The sequence below is a fragment of the Perissodus microlepis genome, chromosome 10 (genome assembly GCF_051167445.1).
Source record: "Perissodus microlepis isolate ML-2025 ecotype Zambia chromosome 10, ASM5116744v1, whole genome shotgun sequence".
Taxonomy (NCBI): domain Eukaryota; kingdom Metazoa; phylum Chordata; class Actinopteri; order Cichliformes; family Cichlidae; genus Perissodus; species Perissodus microlepis.
This window is the reverse complement of record NC_140470.1, coordinates 993,005-1,019,748: the sequence shown is the minus strand read 5'-3', so window position 1 is coordinate 1,019,748 and position 26,744 is coordinate 993,005. Positions and strand designations below refer to the sequence as shown.

Here is a 26,744-nt window from a genome sequence, read left to right as displayed (position 1 = left end):
ACTAAAAAGCCTTTCACAAATGCACCACGCACATCAACAGCTGCTCACCATTCATCCCCATGTAAGCTCAGAGGAAATGAGTATGGAAAAAAACTTTTGATAGTGGTGGATCTCAGTGTGCCGTGTTTCCTTGGAGACCACAGCGGATCAGATCGTGAGTGAAAACTGACCGCGGATGAAAGAGCAACCTCATCTTATTCCTTCGCCTCTGCTTTGTGAAAGTTATTGTGTCGCTCTGTGCTCATTGTTGATTTATTACAGAAGAAAGGAACAAAGTCTGACGGCTGACCTTTGTGAAATAAAGAAGTGAACAGAAGGTCGGCGCTGTTTAAAGGGCATTGCCTCCCAAAATGAAATGGAAAATCTTGGAATAACAAGTTAAAAAAAAAAACAACTTTTTAAACAACAGTGTTGTATAAACCCGGCTAAAGGTTTTAGCCGCTGTAACAGGACAGCTCTGTTATTTGTAATACAACTGTTGGCTCAGGTTACAGAGTGGCCAGATGAATAGGTCCTTCACAGTCACTGCAAAAATGCAGCAGGGCAAAGCAAAAAGGTTCCCTTTACAAACTGTAGTTGGAAGTTTGCAGCCTGCTGTCTGCAGCTTTTAAACCCAGCAACCCTCGTCCTGGTTCCCTCTGATGAGCTTTGTTGGAATTCATTTGTGATTGAAACGGTCATAAAAAAGGGTTAGGCATTCACTTTTAATGGTCAGGGTAAGGGGCTAGGGAAACCAATATGTCAATGAAGGTCCTCACTAAGATAGCTGAACGTGTGTGTGTGTGTGTGTGTGTGTGTGTGTGTGTGTGTGTGTGTTGCTAAAACATCACTGCTCATTTACATAAATGAAGAAAATTTCAAGAGTGTCGACTGGATACAAGAAAATAAATTATAAAATATATAAAAATGACAGTTTTGCTCACTGGTTCGAGCTGATCTGACTGCATGCTCCATCACATGATAAAGGTAAAGGCCACCCTGCACACAGTCACAGTCACTGAGTGGAGACAAAAAGGAAGCTTTTAATGCTGATATCTGAATCCAAAGTGACAAAGTCCAAAAGTAAACATGAGTCCAGGACTGTTTCTCAGAGTCTTTCCCAGACTGGCTTTTAAAGAGGAGCTGCCCCCTGCTGGCCAGGAGTTTAAAAGAAGGTTAAAGGCAGCTTTGACCAGGGTTACTTTTCAGAGCCAAAGAGCTGCATGTAAAGTCTGTGGGCCACTGAGTAAATGTACCACTCTGTTGTCATGGAGAGTTTTTAATTGAATAATAGCTTAAAAACTGCATTTTCTGCAAACAACGGCGGTCTCCTCTCAGGTGAAGTCTGCCGCTGATCAAGAGCTCCTTTGACACTAATCGGTGGGTTTAAGTCAGCGACTCGTACACGCTCGCAGTTACAGGAGAATCGAGAGGGAAGAAAAGGACTTTGTTCAGTCTCAAACTAAGTCGAGCTGGGCATGTTGTCCATGCGTGTCTTTATCTTTAGAAGTTTTCACAGAATATTGTTAAACGACTTGAGGTCAATGAAAGTCTGTTTGCCTAATGTCTGTCCCATTGAAATGAGGAGCGTGGACACAGTCACTGGAATATGGGCGATGGCGTATCCTGGCCCCTGTTTTCCCTTCTGTTTTTACTGATGCATTAGCATTAGCAGTACATCGTGAACTGCGCCTCCTGGGGGAAGTCTTGCCAACAAAGCAGTCAACAAGTCCTTGAAGGGCTCTGGGAATGCAGCTCTGTCTCCTACTTTCACTTGACTTCTTTTCCATCAGTTCACTACAGCGTGTTTCGTAATCGTGACCGATAAAGCCAACTGCAACTCCTGTGTTGCTTGCATGTGTGGAGAAACAACAAAATTGGAGAAAGGAGTGCCCGTACGGTGCAGACGCCGGTATGCAGTAGGGGCTGATGTTTCTGGATCACAGCAACACTTGATAAACAGAACTCCTCGTTTGTGTTTTAGCCTTAAAGACTTCCTGTTTACAGCAAGTATTTACTTTTTACTGCTTTAATATGTTCAGTACGTTTCTGCTTTGCCTTGATGGTGGCTAATTTTAGCCTAATGTACTCTGTAAATGCCATTACTAAGTTGTCAAAGGAGCTTGCAAAGAAAAGCGTCTGGACTGCTTTAAGTTTGACCTTTGACCTTAGAACTGAAGAAGCTTCTCGGATGAGAGGTGAAACGTCTTCAAGTAAACTTAAAGAAGTCCAGACGCTTTTCTTTGCAAGCTCCTTTGACTTCTTTAAGTTACTTGAAGACGTTTCACCTCTCATCCGAGAAGCTTCTTCAGTTCTAAGGTCAAATGGTGGAGAGTCCCAGATATAAACCTAGTGGGAGTTTCCCCCCACAGAGGGACAAAAGGACCCCCTGATGATCCTCTAATCGCCTGAGCCAAGGTGTGAAACTGGGTGTGGGTCCCAATCAGCCAGAGTTTCGGGTGTGTTCATTGTGAAACCTGGCCCCACCTTATCATGCGAATTCCTGAGGTCAGATGGCCCAGGATGTGAGTGGGCGTTAAGGCGTCTGGGAAGGGATCTCAAAACTGGATTATAGATGGCAGAGAGTTGGTGTCGTAAACCCCCGCCTCTGTTCAAAGACGGTCGCTCACAGTGGACATAGATGCTTCTTTCACTCCTCTTTCAAACCATCTGTCCTCTCTGTCCAAAATGTGAACATTGGCATCCTCGAAAGAGTGTCCTTTATCCTTAAGATGCAGATGGACTGCTGAGTCTTGTCCTGTGGAGGTGGCTCTTCTGTGTTGTGCCATGCGCTTGTGAAGTGGCTCCTTTGACTACGATGACCTGGATGACTGAGAACCTTCACAGACCCATTACTAAGTTACTTCACCAGCACACTTCTCTGTTCTGGCTGCTTTCACACTGTAGTCTAATATTTAATGTTATATCCCAGTCGTTAGCAGCCAGCTGCTAATCAAGTGCACTAGATTAGTTGATCAGCAGCTGTGCATCTATAAAAGAAGAAGCTCTGGCAGTTTACCGGCATGAACCATTTAGGTGTGTGTTAACACAATGCAACGAACTTCCCAGGAGTTGACGTCCCAGCAAATTCACCTCAAGCTCAGACCACGCAGTTCTCACTGAAAAAAAGCCCAAGAGCTACAGACTCTGCAGGCCTCGGCATGTTAAAGGTTACAACAGTGCAGTCAGAAAAAAGCCTGAACAAGTACGGCTTGGTTGGAAGGGTTTGGAAGCCGACTCGCTGTAGAAGGAACACGACAGTGCGTCTGATCAAACCGCGAGGCTCCTGGAACAACGTCTGCACATATGAGACCAAAGAGTCTGAACAACCAAACGCAGCATATCAGCGCAAACGGCTCAGCAACTGTGCATGAAACAAACCTGCAACAGAAAAGGAAACGAATCAAAGCGTTGCAATGGTCCACGTCAGGTCCGTGTATGTAATCGGTTCCCAGGTTGCCTCCAGTGCATTCATGTCAAACTTCAGTATGAGTCAGGGATCACCTGAGCCACAGCCGACCAATTACAGTTCAGCTACATTTCTTGATTGTGATGCAACTGAAAGTTTCCTTAAAAAAGGGGCAAAAAGCAGGAGTGTGACTGCTTTGTGCTTTCAGTGTTTTTTTGTTATTCACATTAAGTCACGTGTTCGTTATTATAGTAAGCTGTTTGACTTAGTTCACTCAGTTCTTACAGTAATCGCTAGCCGGTTTCTAATTATCGTCAGTGGGTGGATCCAATTAGCTACTGAAAATATGAAATAACTTTTTTTTTTTTACTGCTCCAAAATCGGGCCGACTCACACAATTTGAGCCGTCATTATCTTTTACAGCAGTGGACAGCTGCAAAACGAGGAGCAGCCACAGTTGTAACTGGCTAAAGGTCCCACCTCTGTTTGCTTTGGTCTTTTTCTCTCTCCAGATGTTCATCCTAGACAAGGTGGAGGACTCCAGCTGCACCCTGCACGAGTTCTCTATAACTGGTTCTACGTATGCCCCTGAGGGACAAATGTGAGTACCACCATTCTGGATTTATTACTTGTTTTGCCTGTGTGCTTTAATAACTCATTACATGGAAAATGTTTGCTGCCTTCCAGATTTTTCATTTTTTTACCAGCAGATTCTACACTGAATGAAAAACAAGTTAAAGCGTCACTCTCTCTCCTTTCCCAGCTCCTCCTTTCTTCTTAACCAGATAAAACATAAATGCAATAAATCGATGTGCTCTGAGATTTGATGCACCGTCAGTTTGCAGGAATAGTTTGAGTAGCTTTGCTTCAGTTGGTGCAGCATAAAAACAGCGAGCAGTCCCAGTTGGTTGTGTTACAGCACATGTGGCTTTAATTATATATGACCCATAAGTCTCAGTTGTGCTTTACTCCCATTAAGCGCCTTAATGATCGACTATTGTTAATGCAAACTTGGACAAACTGAATTTTTGACCCTTTTTGACGTTGCCTGTGACACTTTTGAAATCTCAGAGATGTAAACTGTGCAGCAGTGAAGGTAGGTGGCCTCTGAGCAGACAGGGGCAGGGTGTTGCGGTTCATTGTGTATATACATGCTGTTTGTTTTGCCGTTTGCTGACTACATCGCTCTGACTCTGGATGAACCTACGGTTTCATAACAGCAGAGTGTGGGTTACTGTGTGGGAGCTTCGCTAGCAACGGTTGCAGTCTCTACTGGGAAGAGATCCATGGTTGTCATGCAGTGAGCACACACATACCCAGATACACTCCTTACTGCCGTCCGAGCACTGTTTCTCCATCAGCTGTGGAACGTGAACCCCATTCATGGGTATTCGTGAGATTGCCGTGTGTGCAGTGAAGCGAAGTGTGACGTTTTATGTGTGTGTGTTGTTCTTTCAGACTCAAAGACAACAAGCCTGTCCAGTGTGGAGACTATGATGGACTTGTGGAGTTGGCCACCGTGTGCTCGATGTGCAATGATTCTTCACTGGACTATAACGAGGTCGTTAGCACACTTTTAAGCTCCAAACAGATCCATCGGTCTAACTTTCTACGTAGAATTACACAAATGATATTTTCCATAATTATTAGCCCTTAAATACACTCACTGCTTTTTTTCTTTTTGTCCACCTGAGCTAATTTTACTCTGGTATGATCTCTTTTCTCTGGTTTGAATTGCTTTTCTCACCTATTTGTCATCACCATGGTATCATGGTAACCATGCTGAGGATAGAGGCCAGGCATGCAGCACTTCTAAACTCCATCGTATCTGCTTCTGTTCTCATAAATGGCTGTTTCTCTGCTAATTTTGTACACTTTGGATAAAGAGTCTGATTGAGCCAAACCAGGAGAGAGACAGGAGAGTTGCAGAGGAGCCAATGCTGGAGGGGAGCGAGGTGTTTAATTCCCGTCTACGGCCAGTCGCACAAGCAAATGATGTGCGATGTGCCGTTAGTGCTTCATCTCGACTGCCGGCTTACTGCTGGCGAGGACAAGCCACTTTGCATGCATGACTCAAACGCAATGGTGGAGGTCGCGGCGAATGACTTGCAGATATCCTTTCAGCATGTTTGTCCAGTCAGTCTTGAGCTATTTTGACTCCATAGAAACGAACATGAAGCCAAACAAGTGTCTGCTTCTAAAATAGTTACAAATATTTAACATTTAATGCTTGTAATAAACACAAGTGTACCAAATGTTGAACACTCCAACTTTTTCAGTTTCATTCAATGCTCTTTTATTCATATCCTAACAACAGCAGTCACCATAAGGTAAAGGCCCTACAATAATACAGAGAAAACCCAACAATCATATGACCCCCTATGAGCAAGTTCTTGGTGACAGTGGGAAGGAAAAACTCCCTTTAAACAGGAAGAAACCTCCAGCAGAACCAGGCTCAGGGAGGGGCGGGGCCATCTGCTGCGACCCGTCAGGGGTTAGGAGAGGGAGACGGGACAAAAGCAGTCCAAGGAACAGCTGATCAATGTGTTTTGATGAATTTCTTCTCTCTCGCAGGCCAAAGGGGTTTATGAGAAGGTGGGCGAGGCCACAGAAACGGCTCTCACCACCTTGGTCGAGAAGATGAATGTCTTCAAGACGGATCTGTCTGGACTCACCAAGGTGGAGCGTGCCGGTGCCTGCAACTCAGTAAGTTGCCACTGCTGCATGATCCTAGTGTGCATTTAAAGTACTGCTGCATACATGAAGCTAACACGGTGGTTTAATAGTCAGCTGTGTGAAGTCTTGCTGACTTGAGATGAAACAAGTAAAAAGAGGTGAGCTAACCAGACCTCAGCAGGTTTCTCTTCATTTCTGCTTAAAGCTGTTTAAGCTTGACTCAAACTGTAGACCTGATATCAAACTCACAAGCAGTGCGGCTCCTTCCTGCCTCTGTGCAGCTGTTGGCGTGCTCTTATGAACATGTCTGACACAATACAAACTTCATAGGCTTCTTACGGCTCAGTCCATATGCAGTAGGTGATCCAATTACATTCTGGAGCAGACGTTTGCATGAATTTCCATATTGATGAGGGGACGTGGGTTTCCCAAAAACCTCACACTTTAAGTTAGTCAGTTTTAGGCTGACTCCAGATGTGCAGCATCCAAAACTCGGAAAATGTAAAATCTGATTAGTTTTTAGGGACCGTTCTGTTTTATAGTAATAAAGAAGAACAAATATTACCCTTTAAGTAGTATTGACACCACTTTACTTTTTTCAAGGCAGTCAACCCAATTTTTTTCAATTAATTATGTATTCATGTATTGGAGTGCCCAGTGTGAGTCAGGAGGTTAAAGACCAGTCCACTGATTTGCTCACCTGTCTAAGACCTGAACTCTTCACAGCATTTTTAATTTATCTTTGATATTTGGGCTGATTTGACCTGATTAATCTAAAAACAAACAATTACAGGATTTTTTTTTTTTTTGCCCAATTTTTGTTTCTGAGAAAAATGAGAGCCACAAATGAGGGTATTCGTTTAAAATTTCAGTAGAACAGTAGCAGTATAACGTCCTCGTAAGTGGATATCAGGCCCTTGTAGAGCAAAATTGAGTATTTAACGGGCGACCGTGTCTCAGGGGGTTGGGAAGCGCATCTGTAACCGGAAGGTCGCCGGTTCGATCCCTAGGCTCTCTGTCCTGGTCGTTGTGTCCTTGGGCAAGACACTTCACCTACCGCCTACTGGTGTTGGCCAGAGGGGCCGATGGCGCGATATGGCAGCCTCGCTTCTGTCAGTCTGCCCCAGGGCAGCTGTGGCTACAACTGTAGCTGCCTCCACCAGTGTGTGAATGTGAGAGTGAATGAATAGTGGCATTGTAAAGCGCTTTGGGTGCCTTGAAAAGCGCTATATAAATCCAATCCATTATTATTATTATTATTATTTGGGTCTAAATAACCAAGAATGTGATGTCCACATATGTGGACGCAGGTCCTAGGAGGTTAAATGTCCAGTCAAAGATTTGTACAGACTTCTGTAATCACACTGCTGCACTGCCTATGAGGAGCCTGCTTATAAACTTGTGCCACGTCATATATATGATGAGTCAGCAGGTTAGGGTTAAGTGTCCCACACAAGGACGACCCATTTATTTAAAAAAAAAAAAAAAAAAAGCAGATAGTTGATGATCAACAAATGTTTGACTTCAGGGTGTGAGTGTTTGCTTGTGAGTCTAAAAAAAAAGCCACACACACACACACACACAGACGAATATTTAGCAGCTTTGCACAAAGCTAATCTAAACGTAACAACAGCAAACAGCAGAGCTCATTACAGGGTTTTATTTTCCTTTTACCTGTAACTCTGCAACGAGCTGCTGCACTGTCTTGGTTAGTAGATGGATAAATGTGAACCATTACTTTACAATAACAGGAATCTGCAGAAAGTTTTAGATGAGATGATCTGAACTTCTTCACATATAGAACCGGAGAGCCGAAGAAAGAGGCCGAGAAAGAGGCCAGTGTGCCGAACTCTGACAGAGAGAAGATGCTAGTCACACTCACGGATTTCAACATCGGTCAGCTGTTAGAAGCCCTGTGTGTGTGTGTGTGTGTGTGTGTGTGTGTGTGTGTGTGTGTGTGTGTGTGTGTGTGTGTGTGTGTGTGTGTGTGTGTGTGTGTGTGTGTGTGTGTGTGTGTGTGTGTGTCTGTGTGTGCCACAGTCACCTGGCTGAACAGTACAGACTCTGACTCTAGAGGGACACCTACTGGTAGAACAAGACTTGACATGCAGGGTTGGTTTTAGATGGATTCTTATGTTCCTGAGTAACTCTGCTCTTCTTTAGCTCGTCTTTACAATCACAGTTTGATGATTTTTGCACAGCTGTTCTTGCCAGCCACCCTCATACAGGTCCATTGTCATCAAACACCAGCGGCAGAAGCCAGACATCCAGCCAAGGTGGTTGATTGTCATCCTTCATCTGTCAGCAGCTCAGCCAAACCTCTCAGTCAGTCACCAGCTGCCAGTCTGAACACAGCTAGTTAGCTCAGCCTCTGGCTCTTTGTCACTTTGTCACCCTCTTCTTCTTTTCGTGCATTTTCTTCTGCCATGTCAGCATTTGCCCTCTTTTTCATCTGTCAGGTTATCAAACAGTTGATGAAGAAGGAGTTCACCCTGGAGTTCTCTCGTGACCGCAAGTCCATGTCTGTCTACTGCACCCCTGTCAAGCCCGGGTCCCAGAGCAAGATGTTCATCAAGGCACGGCTGAATAACACGAACTCAAATAATCACAAATGTCATTTCATTTGAACCATTTTTTAAATGTTCTTCTTTTGCCAATTGCATTGTGTCCCCTCAGGGTGCGCCCGAGAGTGTGATAGAGCGGTGCGAGTACATACGGGTGGGAAACAGAAAGGTGACGCTGACACCAGCCGTGCGCGACCAGCTCATGTCTAAGATCAGAGAATGGGGGACGGGCAAGGACACCCTGCGCTGCCTGGCGCTGGCTACGCACGACACTCCGCCACGCAAGGAAAACATGGAGCTGGAGAATTCCAGCAAGTTTGCAGAATATGAGGTTCGCCACAAGATTTCTCTGTCCAAACATCACAGCTTAGAAGTCCTTTTGTTCCCACATTGAATTGAAATAGGCTTTGTTAAGTTTAATGAGACGATTGGGTACTAGTTTGCTTAGTAGTAGTAGTAGTAGTAGTAGTAGTACTTAGTACTTTCTACACTTTGGTCTTCGCTCCAATAGTTTCTTTGTTCTTTAGGAAGAATTTGGATCGGATGTTTTTTGGCAGCAGTAACAGTAGAAAGCTGTTCCTGATGTGGTCTGCGTAACCTAACCACCCTGACGCTGTTTGTTTTCCGTGTAGCTGGGGCTCACATTTGTTGGCTGTGTGGGCATGCTCGACCCACCCAGGAAGGAAGTGATCGGTTCAGTGAAACTGTGCAACGAGGCAGGTATCCGTGTTATCATGATCACAGGGGACAACAAGGGCACGGCCGTGGCCATCTGCAGACGGATCGGCATCTTTGGAGAGGACGAGGACGTGACGAGAAAGGCCTATACAGGCCGCGAGTTTGACGATCTACCGCATGAGGTGCAGAGAGACGCCGTCAAACAGGCACGGTGCTTTGCCCGCGTTGAGCCGGCTCACAAGTCCAAGATCGTCGGATACCTGCAGTCGTTTGACGAGATTACAGCCATGGTAAGGAAAACTAACCCCGTACAAGTAACACACCTGCGTGTTCCAGCATCTTCTTCTTTTTGTGGCAGTGCACAGCACTGCTGCCTTTCTCCTTCCTGTAGCCATTCGCTGTTTGAATGACTTGTCAAAGATGCATGAGGAGAAGCCAGTGAGGCATGACATGTTCCAGGTCTCTGTGAGGCTGCTCTCTCAGACGCCGCTATCACGAGCTGTCATCTCTGGTCTGCTCGGCTGCTTCCTATCTGACATGCGTCTCAGAAGAGAAGTTGATCCGCGGGAGGGAAACGACAATATCACCATTTGCCCGTCAGTCTGAAGCTGCTTTCAGGCCCTGCCTTGACAGATAAATATCGCTTCTGCACAGCTTTAGTTTAATCCCGTCATGGTGTGAAAAGATAATGAGCCTTTGCACAGTGAGTTAGAGTCGTTGCTTGTTAAACTTGGGGCTCCCGAGCGAGTCATCCTTCATGAAAAATGAGTGTGGGCTCGGTATTTGAGAGTGGACTTGTTCTTTTCTGACATGCATGTACTGTCACAGTGTTGGACTCTGAGGGCCAAGTTTCAATGCTCAGCTTATATCTCTAAGTAAGGACCATTTAAGGATAAGCAAGTCTTATTGAGAGACGCTTTTTAATAAACAATACTGTTGACGTTTCCTTTAGTGCCCGTCTGTTCTTTGACACGTAATAATCCAGGTATTTCCTCCTGGTTGCAGACAGGTGATGGTGTGAACGACGCCCCGGCCTTGAAGAAGGCAGAGATCGGCATCGCCATGGGATCCGGTACAGCTGTGGCAAAGTCAGCGTCTGAGATGGTGCTGTCTGACGACAACTTCTCCACCATCGTAGCTGCTGTGGAGGAGGGCAGAGCCATCTACAACAACATGAAGCAGTTCATCAGATACCTCATCTCCTCAAACGTGGGAGAAGTCGTGTGGTGAGACAAGAGCGCAGTGAGACGCAGCTGCCGGGCGGGGACTGTCTTCGCGTGTGGCTGACGTTTGTGGGTCTCTCCTGTGTCTGTCTGCAGCATCTTCCTGACAGCCATCCTGGGTCTGCCTGAGGCTTTGATTCCAGTCCAGCTGCTGTGGGTTAACCTGGTGACCGATGGCCTGCCTGCCACCGCCCTGGGCTTCAACCCCCCAGATTTGGACATCATGGATAAACCACCCCGCAACCCTAAGGAGCCACTCATCTCTGGCTGGCTCTTCTTTAGATACCTGGCCATTGGAGGTATTATTCACTCAGACGTGAATAAATTATTGTGCAGTTGTCACTGTGTGGGGTGGTGCGGTGGTTAGCACCGTCACCTCACAGCAAGAAGGTCTTGGGTTTGAATCCAGTCATGGTTCTTTTAGTCTCTCGCTGCATGGGTACCGGGTACTCCAGCTTCCCTCCACAGTCCAAAGACATGCATGAGTTAACTTTTTTTTATAATTCAAGTATTTATTAGATTTTGCATTTTATAACAGCAAATACAGAGATGCAGTAACCAAAAGCAAGAAGCAAACAAACAAAAACAAACAAACAAAAATGAATAAATAAATAAAAAACCAAACAAACAAAAAAACACAACAAAACAAAACAAGTGAGGTTTTAACATATGTTGTATTAAGCTCAAATGTCCAAGTCAGGTAGACATGTAGGTGCAAAAATTGTCCCACTGTTCCAGCGCAGCTTCCGTCACATGATGTATTTTTCCCAGCATCTTTTCGCATGCAACATTCCCAATCATTCTGTCTTTCCACATTTTAAGCGTTGGAATATGGGAGTCCTTCCAGTGTTCCAAAATGACACGGGCACATGTTACCAATGCAGTACTTAACACTCTAAACTGGTGTTTATTTAATTGCAGCACCTCTCCTTTGTCTCCTAGTAAACATAATTTAGGTGATCTGGGTAGGTTACAAAGTGTCCACCCCTGCAAATAATTCAGTACAGTGTTCCAAACTGGAAAAACCAGCGGGCATTCCCAGAGGGCATGTATCACAGTACCTTTGGCTTGTTGGCATTTCCAACACAAGTCATCTCTACCAATCCCCATTCTATACAGCCTTGAAGGAGTATAATAGTATCTGTTAAGAATTTTGTATTGAATAAATTTCCCCCTGGCTTCCCTAATGTATAAGCCATTGTTCGACAATATAGAATCCCATGTACCTTCATCCATTGTACGCCCTAGATCCCTTTCCCATGCTTTTTTTCAGGCTCTTATTTATATTATTTTTAATCCATGGGCAAATATTATACCATTTCGCAGCTGTGCACAGAGATGGGGGTAGTAGCATAAAATTCTCTATCAGGTTACTTTCACATGTTATTGTAACTCCTCCTTTTAAACAGTTTCTTATTTGCAAATACTTCCAGAAATGACTGTTACCCTCTAAACAAAACTTATTTTTAATATCCTCATACGACATGAAAACACCCCCTTCGAATAGGTCACTAACAGTTCTGATACCTCTTCTCAGCCATTGTGTCCAGTAAACAGTCTGCTTACCAATTTTAATTTTAGGGTTATACCACAAGGGGGCATACTTCTGTACATATGGCACAAGTTTATATTTCTTATGCACCTCCAACCATACCATTTTCGAAAATTTCAAAATAGGGTTTTGCGTCTTACCGTGATTATTCACTTTTTGTGATAAAATATCAATTGGTGTGAATGGAGATGCAAGCTCTTGTTCTATTAAAATCCAATCTATATTGTTTTTCCCTGCCCAATGTTTACCTAATCTAGCCATTTCAAAAGAGATGCTATAATACTCTATATTGGGCAGGGCTAGTCCCCCTTCTTTCTTAGATTGGGACAGTCGATTTATGTTAATACGGGGTTTACCACCCTTCCAAAGAAAATCTTTTATCATATTATTGTAGCTTTGCAACATCCGTCGCGGGATACACACAGGCAGCATTCCTGTATAATAGTTGATGAGTGGTGCCACAACCATTTTAACTGTGTTCACTTTTCCCCACAGTGTCAAATTTAGTTTACTCCATTTACCCAAGTTTTTATTGATCTTGTTTAATAATTTTCCCATACTGTTAGCCACAATATCCTCAATATTGGGGTTCAATTCAATTCCAAGATATTTCATTCCCTTGTCCACCCACTTAAAGTTAAAGCCCGATATTAAGTTATGACTGCAAGTCTGGGAAACTGGCATCGCCTCTGATTTATGCCAATTAATTTTGTACCCCGAAAACATTGAGTATGTATTAATCACCTCTAATAGTTTTGTGATAGAATTAGTTGGGTCTTGGTTTAATGCCAGCACATCATCTGCATACAGGAATAATTTGTGTTCTCTGCCTCCCCCAAATACACCTTTAATCTCTGCATGAGTTAACATTAACTGGTGATTCTAAATTGTGACTGGTTGACTGTGTCTGTGTGTTAGCCCTGCTGATTGGCTACCTGTCCAGGGTGTCCTGCTCCTCTCGCCCAATAACAGCTGAGACAGACTCCAGGCTTCTCCTTCTCCAGTGGAAGAAAACAGATGTGTGGCTGAACGGCCTAATGATGACCAGAATTTGATTATGTTGGATGACAGTTCATAGATAAAGCGAAAATAGCTTTAAATGCAAATTTACTGCGAGAAGAGAGTAAAAAAGACGCGTCATATTTAAATGATGTGTCAGCATTTAACTCCAGCTCATCTGGATATGATGCTGCGGTGCTGTTACTGTGGCAGCTGCCGGTCCTGTTGCTGATCACCTTCGCTGTCTAATCAGTAAAGGTTTAGAAAACAGTGCGACATCCATATTTGCTCGCTCTTGTTGGAAACACTTTTAGAAAATGTCACTTTGATCGAATTGCAGGTGCTACATGTGAATGTTATGGATGTGGAATTACAACAAATGAAGTGTGACATGAATGCAGAATTATGTATATAACATCAGTACCGGATACTACGTACAGTATAGCATATATAGTACATGCCAGATTAGTTTTACTAATTAATCTGCCAAACAGGGCTGTCTAAAGAGCTTCTGTGCACCTGCGCCCATTTTTTAAATCTAATAGCAGAACAACTTGATGCATTTTCTAACACTTTATCGATGGTACTTTAGTTAATGTTGATTTTTCACACTATAAGGCGCACTTAAAATCCTTTAATTTTCTCAAAAATCGTCAGTGCAACTTATGTATGAATTCTGGTTGTGCTTACTGACCTCGAACCGGTTGTATGTGCTACACGGCACTCAAAGATCTGACAAAAATGTTTTAATACGACTTTGATAAGCTACGAAGCCGCACCGCTTGATGGATTGTTGGAGCGTTACGGCTGCTGTAGTCAGGAGCCTCGCAGAGTAATCTGGGTCCTAAACTCCGTCTAATTCAGGTCCCAAAGTCAAACGAACACTGCAGCATCACTGAGAGTTAAAAACTGTCTAAATTCTTTCATCTTTAATAAAATGATCAGTGTTGCTGCTTTACCAGGTGTAACAATGAAGTTTAACATCCAGGCATCCATGAAAACAGAATTTATTACACTTAACAGAGTTAGAAGTTAGCAGGAAGTTAGCTCGCTAGCTTCCACCTAAACATGATACATCATGTTCTGACTGAGAGATTTCTGAAAGAATTCAAACGTACAGCTCTGCTGTCACTTCCAACATAAATGAAGACAGAAAACTAAACAGCAGTGACGTTTGTAGGGTTACTGAAGTTGGACTAGCTGGTATATAATGATGTGCTACGTGACCGCTAGCTACACAGCTATGTTAGCATAAACACAGTGAAGCTGGAGGATGAAGCTAACTTTTTTTCTACTCGATAAAAGTTAACGTGAGGGATTCTGGTGGTCAGGGACAAATGCAATCGCATAGCAGGATGCTGTACACGGGCCAAACTTCAGTCAGGAGAACAACTGAGATAATCCTTCCACAATACGAGGTTAGTCATTAATATACTGCAACAACATGGGAATAGAGCAGCTGCAGAGGATTCAACATTAATGAATCAATGGTACGGAAGTGGAGGAAGCAAGAAGAAGGAGTTGAGGAAAGTTTGACTTATCTGACTGTTTGGTTTCCTTTAATGCGCCTTATGGTCCGAAAAATACAGTAACAAGATTTGAGATATATTTAGTAAAACGGCGACTGTCAGTAGGCCTAGCATCTTTTTTTTCCTCTAATCAATCACTCATGTCAGCATGTTTATTTTCCTGAACAGCTTCTCCTTTGTAAGGTTATTACATTTTATTCTTCGCACACTGAATAACCTTACACTTTGTCTGTATAATATTAAATTTGTGACTGTGCGTCTATCAATATCTGGTTTTGTCTCACAGGTAAGAAACGGCATCTCTTGTTTGTGTATATAAATATAAATGTATGTCTGTGTTGTCTTGCAGGATATGTGGGTCTGGGAACAGTGAGTGCAGCCACATGGTGGTACCTGTTTGATGAGGAGGGCCCACAAGTGTCTTTCTATCAGCTGGTGAGTTGTAAAACAGTTTATCTGACGTAGCTCCTGCCCTAGGAGAACATGAGCTGTATTGTTTCCTGTTATACTGTTTACCCCACCTCTATGCATCCTTTTCATTCGCTGCTATTTGATGCAGTAACATTTGATGATCCCAGCAGCAGACAGGCATAGAAAGGGAATTAAGATTTCTGTGGATTGATTGCATGCAGAGCTGAAATGAAGCCAGGGTTTGGCAGCTGCCCCCCACCCAATCTGAGCATAGTCCCATCAAACCAGGTCGCAACACACACATGCACGAGCGCACGCTAACTCCGCCTGTCTCTCTCTTCACAGCGACATTTCATGCAGTGCACTGAGGACAACCCCATGTTCAAAGAAATAGACTGCGAGGTGTTTGAATCTCGCTACCCCACAACCATGGCGCTGTCTGTGCTGGTCACCATCGAAATGTTCAACGCGCTCAACAGGTCAGTCGGCTTCAGAGCTGGTGTCAGAGTAAACGAGCCTTAAATGTCACAAACGTCAGAAAGTTACTCAAAGAAAGCGACGCTGTCATTCGACGAGACAGAGCTCCCTTTGAGGAAGAACGATCCGTGCCAGAAAGGCCACGGCCGTCGCAAACATCAGCTGTTCACTGTTTGAAGGACTGATTTTTGTTTTTATGTCCTCCACCTGAAGAATGTGCTTAAGCATCTTAAGAAGAGAAATGACGCTTTATTGAACGGCGCTATGAAGGGTCATTAGCTCTGTTTTGATTCGAAAGAAATGTCCAACTTGACGAGGTCTGATCACCACTTCAGATGGAGTCCAAAGATGGTCCAGCCTAACGCCAGCACATCTGTTAATTTTCATGCAGCTTGCTGGAATATTTTCATCAGTTGTTGTTTTGCAACATGATCCTGAAATATTAGCATGTTTTCATCTATTTAAACGTCTCCTTACAGTTTGTCTGAGAACCAGTCCCTGCTCAGGATGCCTCCCTGGGTCAATATTTGGTTGCTGGGAGCAATCATCCTCTCCCTCTCCCTCCACTTCTTAATCCTCTACGTCGAGCCTCTGCCAGTGAGTACACAGGACACGCAGCTCTTTGAGCTTTTTAAAAAACCCAAACACTGCATGCTAATAATCCTCAGCACTGTATCGTGGCCCAGATTCACGAGCCGTGTTTTATGAGTCTGATTCTTTTGCCAGTGATGACACAACTTGTCTGTCGTCTGCAAAAAAAGTAGGATGGCCCTGTAGGTGTAATGTAATGCAACAGCCAAATGAAACTATAAGTAGGTAAGTTCATAGCTAGCGTCGTGCAAAAAGCAAATACAGAAATGCTGTGAGTCAGACAGAAGGCGTTCCAAAATAAAGGTTTCCATGGCTCCACTGGATTATGTTTTCTTGCAGGCTGATGTCTTTGCATTTTTCAAAATAGTTACAAAATATTAAGCTTGCATGTTAGAAAAGGCTTCTGCTGCAGCTTTGTCAACATCATCGTCTGATTTTTCTTGTCCTTCAGCTCATCTTCCAGGTGACCCCTCTGCGTTGGTCCCAGTGGACTGTGGTCCTGAAGATTTCCTTCCCAGTCATCCTACTGGATGAGGCTTTGAAATATTTATCCAGGAACCATCTGGAAGGTATGTTAAGTCCTACCTGTTTCTAATTTAATTAGCAATTTTTTTCAAATCAATAAACGAATCTAACGATGCTTGTTCTGCTTTTTTTTCCTTCTCTTCTGCATTTCTAAATCAGCCTAAACTCTTTTAATCTCACCTTCTGTAAAAAGGTACCTGACTTTCTTTGTGCTGCTTTCTTCCGTCTCCATTCGAACCTGCCTGCTGTCCGACGGTTACGTGTTCTAAGCCTGTGGGTTTTTGTTTTGGCAGGTGATGAGGAGAAGAAGTATCGGAGGAGATGGCAGCTGAACTAAGACCTCTCCCTCAACACAGTTAGACACAGCTACCCTCTTCCCATTTTTGAGCTAGGAAACGTTTCTCTCCCCTGCCCTCGTTCCCCACTTCTGCATGTCCAACAAACCACCACTAGAAATGAGGGGTGGCTTGCATGAGAATGAGTGTGTGAGAAAGCGAGAGCGCTTGTGCTCCTGCAAGCATGGCTTTGTGCGAGTGCTGCGTGTGTGTGTGTGTGTGTGTGTGTGTGGGAGGACACAGACGGATGCAGACCTGTCTTTATAGTTGCAAGAGCAAGAAACAACTGCAGAAAAGAAAAATACAACTGGGCTCTGCTTTTTAAAGGTTTCTGCTCATTTTTTTGTTGTCTGTACAGTACAAACATAGTGGTGGACTTCTGGGGGGAGAGGGGAGGATGGGGGAACAGACATTGATAATACTGGGTGGGGTGAGGGTGGGGGTGGGAGTTGGGGTTTTAAAATCAACACAGAGACCGAAAGAGAGACTGAGAGAAGAATCAGATGGACACACTGACAAAAAAGCAAAAGCATCAAGGAAAGGACGAGGAAGGTGAGAACAGCCTGGAGGCGCTGTGAGGAGAGAGCCACGGTACCCACGCGTGTCCACAGAAGCATCATTATCAGGAGGTGCTGCCCAGGCTTCTGCCATCACACTACTGGCAGTGAATTCCAGCCAGCTCTGGCCTTATCAGCACAACACAACTGTGTCTCTGGCCAGTTTGTCACAGCGCTGCTCCTTCATCACTCTTCTGTCTTTTATGCTCAGTTCCTCTCCTTCGGCCTGTCTCTGCTCTCTCTTTGTCTCTTTCTCGCTCTCTGTGTGAGGAGGCAGCTGTGGGCCCGGGGTCGTGACTCTGTCGGGCTCTTTGGTGGGGTTGGGGTGCGGAGGTGTCGCTCCGCCTAAAGGTGTGAATAGCTTTACGCTGCTTGGCTGCTTCCTTTGGCTCTAAATTCGAGGGGCTGAGGTCGGCTCACACACTGGGCAAAGAAACGAAATTTTAAAAAAGTCAAACAGCAACCAAACCAGCATATCGGTAGAGTAGTTGTGATCCAGCCCACTCAGCTGGCCCTCTTTAGCTTCACTATAATGTCCTTCTGCTTCTTTGCTGCCACTGGAAAATCTCTGCGAGTCATTTCATGTAAAGGTTAAAGGTGGACGGGAAACTGATGCTTCACGATTCCTGCGTCATGCCTTTAATCCGCTGTGTCACACCCTGAACCAGCGCTGAGCTGTGTGTGCGTTATAGCCTTACTTGAATAAAGTTGTCTAATTTGATGTGATAGGCTTTTCCCCCCCGTCTGAATCGCACAAACGATGTAGTTTAAAGTAAGTTAGAGAAGTAAGTGGCTCGTCTCAGCGTCACGTGGACATTAACAGTGTAGATATTAAGCACATTGAACATCCATGCCTTACACAGCCCACTGCACCTCCACATTAAACATGTGGTCCCGATGAATGTGTTTCTGCTGACCTTTAATGAGCTTGTTACCCATCACTACCACTTTGCACCCGCGTGGCCGGACCGTGATTCTCATACTGATCATGTGAAGTCTTAAAGACTCTGAATGTGGCGTGTTTTTTGGTTTTCTTGTTCTGCTTTGTGCGCTGCTCCCTCAGCTCCTCCTGCTTTCTCAGTGCTATAGCATTTCATTTGGGTGTTTTATAATTATTAATAATAATAATGTGTTTGACTGAATGAACCCGCAGGGTTTGGATTGTGTCTTTTAAGTCTTAATTCTGGGTTTTGTGTGGGGCCCTGGTGCTCTATGGACGGGGTCAGCTGTGTTTTTGGACTCTTATTGCTTCCACATGCTGCAGAGAAGAGCGTGTACGCATTTTTAAAAAGTCTTTGAATAGGTGGAATAAAAATGGGAATCTGCACACTGTGTCCCTCATACTTATTAAAGCAATGATATGTTGTGGCTGTTGTGTGTTTAAAGGTAGAGCTGCAGTGATTGGTTAAAAACACTGAAGCACTACAGCCATTAAAAAAACAAACACTTTGAAGTTTAGCTGAGCTCCCCTTCAAGGTCATCTTCTCGCGTACCTCAGTCCCTGGAGGTGCTCTTCTGACCACTTGTATGTGGTCATATACATGTGGTGATGAGAGGTAATGGTGATCATCTGAAGGAGGACGGTAAACAACGTGAGCTGAGGCTCGTGCCGCCGCTCACCTTAGAAACGTTTTGGCCGTGCAGACTTTGGGAGCTGTCTGAAAACAGCAGCTGGGTAGAAATGAGTGGAGGTAAACGTCATCCTGGAGCAGGAGCTCTGCAACACAGTGATCTTCTTTTTTGTGTTCTGACCAAACAATTACTATATTCAGCAGACCTGGTATATTAAAAATGCCTTTTACTTGCAGCACGGGACTTAAGGAGGTTTGTTTTACTTTTTTTAAATTGAACTGGGAGTTATCAACACAGTGTGCAGATCTTTTCCCCCCTTTCTCCTTTTCAGACAGCATTTCAAACTCAGTACTTATTTTCAGTGTGATGCAGGAAATTTACCCTTCAACACAATCTCATCCAGTCTGCAGCTGTTGACTGTGGTGTATGCAGCTGTGCTACACACTCGTTTTGTTGCTTGGTGATGGGGTTGTTGTTTTTTTCTCGCTCCAGGGAATAGCTCGCCAAAGTATAGATGTTTCCAGTTTCGCATGCTCTCTGGGGTCATTCTTGGAATGCACAGTAGGAAACTGACTTAAGTAGACGAGGCAAATTAAAAAAATAAATGCACTATAAAGTTTGTTAAAACACCTCACCAGTTTTAATATCTATCTATATATATTAAAAAACTAGGTTTTAAGAGCGGACTAGTCCTTTAACTATAGACCACAAGCTGGATTGTGACTATACTTGACACAAAGCAGCCTTTATGTTAAGGTTGAGCTTTTCATGATTTCCCGTCACCACCGTGTGAATGTGGCACCTCTTTCCAGACCAGCAGATTCCACATCCCTGTCCCAGATCTCCAAGGCTCTGTAACATGCTGGCACGATAGGTCTGCATAGCCTTGTTATTTACTACTGAATCCTCAACTCTGTACAGACGCTGAGATCGCATGGAACCTTGTTACTGTAATAATAACCTATACAGTATATAATATTTAATTTTTTTGATAACTTGCATCAATGAAAACCTACTTACAACAAGAGACGGACTTACAAGACTTCATGTTTTTCTTTTTCTTTGGAGCACATGGTATCTAAGGACCTTTGTTTTTTGTCTGTTTTGGTTTTTTATTTGTTTTCTTGTAGAATAGAAAGGTTGTTTCTTCATGTTTCCATTTGGTTTTTACACTTGTGGGGTTTTGTGTCTTTTACTGTAGGGAGAAGAATATGATGATATCGTGTTTAGGATAGACGAGATTAACGCTTACGCTAATAAGTGGCAATGACATGGAACATTTCAGTGATAGCTAGCTGGTGTGAGGATACTCAAGAAATTGTGAACGAACAGTGTCTGGTTTACACTGAGCGATAAGCAGTGATGAATCCTGGGATATGAAGTTTCATGAGTGTACATTGAAGGGCTTGGTGGTGATGTAGGCTCTAGAGACCCCTCTCAGATCTGACATTCGGGACGTTGCAAAGCTCTTCCAGCATTGTACTCGGAGTCCTCCGCAGTCTATAAAAGGCTAACCTCCTTTACTAACAGTGAAGGAGCGATCGGGTTGAGATGATAACAGCTGACTAGTGAACGCGCCTCTAGAGCCTGACCTCCACCTCTGAGAAATTAAAAGGATTCTCTGTGTTGCCTTGTTAATATTAATTGTGGACACATAATTTTATAAATGACAAAGACGTGGAAATAAAGATTATTTATCTTGTTATTTATTCAGAGGCTGTGGGTTTTTTGTTTAAATGGATGATTGTCAGTGCAAATATGTGATGTCTTGATAAACCGAGCAGATATTTGAAGTTTACACAGCTACATTCTCACCTGAAAATATCTTAAGTTTATTTTGTGACCCAGAAAGATTAATATTTCAAACTTTTTAGCCACGCTCCTCAGCCATTGCCACGTTTGAAAAGTATTTTTATATTATTATAAAAATACTATAGTAATTATTATTCAAAGTATTGAAAAGAGTAATATTACAACTAAGTAGTGGCCGCCATTGTTGGAAACTGGAGTTTGGCTGGGCCGTGCTATGAATTCTGGGATATGGTGGTCCACGAAGGACACACCCCACCCATCCTCCAAATCTGGGAAAAAGGAGGACGCATTTGGAGCAGTCTTCGAATTGGGACAGCCTTCAGCGCATCGCTGTGACGTAATCAGCCTTCAAATGCAGCCCCTGAATTGAGACACAGCCTATGTTTATTTTCAAAATAGTAAAAACAACATAGTTTGATGCCAACAGGTGCATTTCAGACAAATTAACCACTCGGGCGTGCGGAGAATATCCCAACCACGAGACGACCCCCTATCAGCAAGCACTTGGTGACTGTGGGAGGGGAAAACTCTCTTTTAACAGGAAGAAACCTGCAGCAGGATCAGGGAGGGGCAGCCATTGGCTGAGGGAGATGGGACAAAAGACACACTGAAAGAGATTAATAACAACTAATGATTAAATGCAGTGTGAAGAATCCTTAATCAGCCACATTATAACAGGATGGGTCAACAACGAGTTTAAATACTTGGGCCTTTGCCAGTTTTCAGAAACGAAGAAGCCTCTTGGACGAGGCTTGAAATGTCTTCACAAACCTAAAACAAATCCAGTTGCCTTCATTCCAAGAACGTCAAGAGCACCGTGACCTGGATGGACCTGTACGGTCAAGTCCTCTGAGTTTACGAGCAGCTCTTTACAAGAGTCCCAACGTGATTCATTACAGTTTACTTAACTAGAATTAAACGTGTCACAAAATTAAAAGTAAAGGAAGGCGAATTGGAATTTATTTCTATGAGGTCATTTCTTATCATAATCTAGGAACATAAGGACAATAGCAGAATGCTGTTTCAATGACACTGAAAACACAGACGCTGTCAGATGACCTGATAAAACCGTGTGTGCCCTTTACATGCTTCACACTCTTCACATTCTCACACAGTGAACGAGCTCTGCCAGCAGGAGCGGCTTTCTCTGTGCCGTGAACAGAAAGCTCTTGTTCAATTCAACTCTGCAAAGATACAGATGTAGTGGCCATGGTTTCAAATGCAGTCAAATCCACTGCTTTTATTATTATTGAATTTAAATCAGTGGAATAAAACTGAAGGACAGCTCTGGGACCAGCAGGGGGAGATGTTGCATCGCATTCCTGTCAAGATGCTATATGTAGCTTTTATTCTGCAGCAGCTGCACTGATTGTGTCCTATAACACCAAGAGAGAAAAAAGACCCAACAGGATGAAATTCAGTTTCTCCATCACACTCCAGCCTAGCAGCACTTTCCACTTCTCCAGGCAACCTAATCACCTGCACATACACCTGCACACACGTGCCAGATATGCTTTCTCAGACCTCCCATGTGAGAATGGCACAAATGCATGCACATTGTCTCCAGAGGGGGAAGTTCCTCTCAAGGGCCGCAGAGGAGGATCTCATTAGTATCAGGTTGTTTTTTCCAGCAGGACAGATGCAAGACAGGGAATTCAGCAGAGACGCTGTCCCAGTGAAAGGCAAGTAAACACACAGGCCAAAGATAGGAGTTGGGAAAACTAATGGAAAGACTGCCGGGTTTAAGACGTCCTGTGAGACGAGACCACAGCGTTATTACTCTGAAAACACACACCTCTGGTTTCATTCTACATGTCAGCATGAAAACTGAATAAAATGAATGTCTATGAAAGAAAAAGCCCGGCCTTTGTGCAGGTGAAATAACAGCACCCCTGAGGCTAACTTGTAAAGCATCAGCAGAAAGAAGGATGAAATTAAATATTATTCTACTGGGATTTAGGTTTTTTTTAACGTTCAGTGTCTGACTGACTCACACACTTGAAGCTGTTTCTACTGATTATGTCTTTGTGAAAAAGACCATATTTGTTAAAATGCAACCATGCAAGACAAGAAAAAGTAAATAAACCGATAACGTCGCTATGGCTAAACGAGCTCCGACTCAAGCAGGGATCCCTGACCTTTGATAATGATCTGGTCATGCCACATGCCTTCTTTGAACTCGTTTCATACGGTCAGTCCTGTTATGCACATACAAGGCTGTGCTGCGGCCGATTTGCACCATGACTCATTTGAAAACAAGCAGATGCTGCTCACAGTCCAGCAGGCTCTAAAAAAACAGGAATGGCTGGGAAAGACTTGAAATTTGAGGAGCGATTGCGCTGCGAGGACATTGTGCCCCTTATCCCATGGTGTCAGCCGTGTTGTGCTGTGAGGCTGGAGCTGTTGCCAAGAAACCAAATTAACTTGCTATGAACTTCCACCGCGGCTGTGACAGAGAAGTGAAGAGCTCAGAGGCTGTGGCACATGTTCACCACTTACTGCAGCTTTATAACTCAGAAGCCTCCAATGTACTGTACGATACAGCCGGCTGCAGTTTAAAGATCATTTAAGATTCTGCACTGAAAACATAAAGTTGATCCAAGTAACTAGAGATTGGAAAATCAAATGAACTGACAATTAATATCTGTTTAGTTTTAATAGTTCCAGCTTCTCAGGTGTAGGTGTGGCTTTTAATTGAAACTATTTTCAAATAATAATAATTTAATCATTTATTAACTAACGAATTAATAATAATAATAATTATTATTATTATTTGGCTTTTATTTATATCTTATGTGATAGTATTATTTATGTACAGTACTGTGTGTCAGCTGTTTGTTTTTAAAGTGCTTTATAAATAAAGATGATGATGATGATGAAAAACATATGGTGTTGATTTTACTTTACTCCTCTAACACTGTCTGACTCCATGCATTTATATTACCTGCAGTAAATCCCATCAGTCACTGAACTAACCAATTCATGTATAAAATAGCTAAAAGTTTTGATTTATTCTCATCGTGCAAAAATGAATTCTTAACTACACGTTAAGCTTCTGTGCTAGTGTGACTTTCATATTTATAGTGTGGATTTTATTTAGATTTAGCATTTACTATTTTATACATGTAAGTAACATTTATTTTTATAGCAATTTTCTAGATTAGGCTCACAAAGTGCTTCGCAACCACAATCGACCAATAAAAACACAAATATTAAAAGGAAACAGCATCCGCTAGTCGAAAGTGAGCCTGTGCGAATAAAGCTTGAGCTGCTCACAGGTCTCAAACATAGTGCGGACACCATCATCACACACACTTTCTCCTTTAGTTTTCAGGGCCGGTGTCCTGCAGGTTTTAGACGTGTCCTTGATCCAACACAGCTGATTTAAATGGCCAAATGACCTCCTCAACATGTCTTACAGTTCTCCAGAGGCCTGGTAATAAACTAATCATTTGATTCAGTTGTGTTGACCCAGGGTGAGATCTAAAACCTGCAGGACACCGGCCCTCGGGGCCTGGAGTTCGACACCCCTGGTCTAAGAGTTTGCTATAGTGTAAGCAGGTGTTTGACCGATCAGAGCCCTGAAAGTGATCCTGTCTCAGAGTGACGCTGAAAAACTAGTTCATGCATTTATTACTTCCAGGCTGGACGACTGTAATTCATTATTATCAGGAAGTCCTAAAAACTCCCTGAAAAGCCTTCAGCTAATCCAAAATGCTGCAGCAAGAGTCCTGACAGGGACTAGAAGGAGAGAGCAGATTTCTCCTGTTTTGGCTTCCCTTCATTGGCTTCCTGTTAAATCCAGAATTCAAAATCCTGCTCCTCACATACAAGGTCTTAAATAATCAGGCCCCATCTTATCTTAATGACCTTGTAGTACCATATCACCCTATTAGAGCACTTCGCTCTCGCTCTGCAGGCCTACTTGTTGTTCCTAGAGTATTTAAAAGTAGAATGGGAGGCAGAGCCTTCAGTTTTCAGGCCCCTCTTCTGTGGAACCAGCTTCCAGTTTGGATTCAGGAGACAGAAACTATCTCTACTTTTAAGATTAGGCTTCAAACTTTCCTTTTTGCTAAAGCATATAGTTAGGGCTGGACCAGGTGACCCTGAATCCTCCCTTACTGCAATAGACGTAGCTGCCGGGGATTCCCATGATCAGTGGCGGTCCTAGCCTGTTTGGCGCCCTGGGCGAACACTCCCTCTTGCGCGCCCCCCCCCCCCACACACACACACACAAAACATATTAAGGATTGTACATTAACATAAAACTGTTGTACACACACACACGTGAAGAGAGAAAGAGTATGCATAGTATGCAAACGGCTACCAAACAGCCATCATAATTCGTCATACAATGAGAACAGGACAAATCAACAACTGACAATTAATATTAAAATCTGTAACATAATGTATTGTTTGGAGTTTAGTCTGTTACTGTTGCTATTTTTACCATTTCTTCTTGGAGCAACTGTAACTCACATTATTTCCTTAGGGATTAATAAAGTATTCTGACTCTGACTGGTTCAGGATGACCTGCCATTATCCAATCACACATCTGCTTACCTGCATCTTTTGCTCGTTTCTCCTCCTCTTCTTTTCTCTTTTTTCTAAACTGAGCGCCTGATGGCTTTGAACTTTTCTTGTCCATCTTCAATTGGTTTTAATTTTGCACTCCAGTATGAACACAAAGCCCCCAACCCGAGGATCACCACAACATAACCTAACAGACCTACACCTTAGTTCACAGATTCACTTTGGGTGCATTTCTGAGATTTCACACAACCCAGGATTCAAATCATGAATACATAATGGGCTTGGATTTACAACATTATAAATGAAATGTGCTCTATTTGGAAGCAGCAGGCCCCCCCCCCCTTTCGACGGCTTGTGTGAGACTTTAAATCATCAAACTGTAAATTTTAAATTGTTATTGATCCCTTTACCCCGAGTCCTAAAGTGTATATTTATTTTCTTACTCTTCTTCTATTTATTGTTTGTTTACTTGCACTGCTGTAACTGGAGCCTCGTCGTCTCGTCTCTCTATATGCTGGACTGTAGCGGAGATGACAATGAAGTTTACTTTGACTTCAGCAGCGAGCATGCGCACCGAGGGCTCTCGCGCTCACTTTTCGTGTATAGAATTTCGAAAAAACATCGGTGCAAATGATAAGTCTGTATTATAATGTCTGGTGTTTTCGTGTTTGTTGGTTTGTTTTTATTTTGTTTACTTTGCGAGTTGGTTATTAGATGCTGCTCCCCGCTGCCCTGCCCTCTCCTCCCTGTGTCGCAAGCAGCAGGCGCACCTCGCAAATGAAGGGCGTCCTTACTCCCAGCAAATGGGCGATAGAAAACCGATCGGTGCCTGTACCATTCCCAATATGCGCAGGCTGATGTCGGGGCAGCATGAGTACCAGCATTTTTTTTTTTTGCCGATACCTGTGATGCCGCCCCCCACCACAATGCCGCCCCGGGCAACCGCCCGTGTCGCCCGTATCTAAAACCGCTACTGCCCATGATGCATTGAGTTTTTCCTTTCCAGTCACCTTTCTCACTCACTATGTGTTAACAGACCTCTCTGCGTTGAATCATATCTGTTATTAACCTCTGTCTCTCTTCCACAGCATGTCTTTATCCTGTCTTCCTTCTCTCACCCCAACCAATCACAGCAGATGGCCCCGCCCCTCCCTGAGCCTGGTTCTGCTGGAGGTTTCTTCCTGTTAAAAGGGAGTTTATCCTTCCCACTGTCGCCAAAGTGCTTGTTCATAGGGGGTCATATGATTGTTGGGTTTTTCTCTGTATCTACAGGGAGTGCAGAATTATTAGGCAAGTTGTATTTTTGAGGAATAATTTTATTA

General features: G+C 43.5%; 1 protein-coding gene across 2 annotated transcripts in view; it reads left to right on the top strand.

The window, feature by feature from the left end:
• Positions 1 to 20,786, top strand: part of atp2a3 (ATPase sarcoplasmic/endoplasmic reticulum Ca2+ transporting 3) — a 44,862-nt gene extending 24,076 nt beyond the window's left edge. The window contains exons 9-22 of one of the 2 annotated variants that reach the window (XM_084941391.1): positions 3,901 to 3,989; positions 4,847 to 4,949; positions 5,963 to 6,094; positions 8,524 to 8,640; positions 8,741 to 8,959; positions 9,261 to 9,596; positions 10,312 to 10,532; positions 10,626 to 10,828; positions 14,959 to 15,044; positions 15,366 to 15,499; positions 15,977 to 16,094; positions 16,540 to 16,657; positions 16,773 to 16,806; positions 16,907 to 20,786. In XM_084941391.1, the coding sequence (XP_084797517.1) occupies positions 3,901 to 3,989; positions 4,847 to 4,949; positions 5,963 to 6,094; positions 8,524 to 8,640; positions 8,741 to 8,959; positions 9,261 to 9,596; positions 10,312 to 10,532; positions 10,626 to 10,828; positions 14,959 to 15,044; positions 15,366 to 15,499; positions 15,977 to 16,094; positions 16,540 to 16,657; positions 16,773 to 16,777 (1,881 nt within the window). In that variant the 3' untranslated portion in view covers positions 16,778 to 16,806; positions 16,907 to 20,786. The remainder of the gene's footprint in view (positions 1 to 3,900; positions 3,990 to 4,846; positions 4,950 to 5,962; positions 6,095 to 8,523; positions 8,641 to 8,740; positions 8,960 to 9,260; positions 9,597 to 10,311; positions 10,533 to 10,625; positions 10,829 to 14,958; positions 15,045 to 15,365; positions 15,500 to 15,976; positions 16,095 to 16,539; positions 16,658 to 16,772; positions 16,807 to 16,906) is intronic. The other variant, XM_084941390.1, reaches the window with a different exon arrangement.
• The last annotated feature ends 5,958 nt before the right edge of the window (positions 20,787 to 26,744 follow it).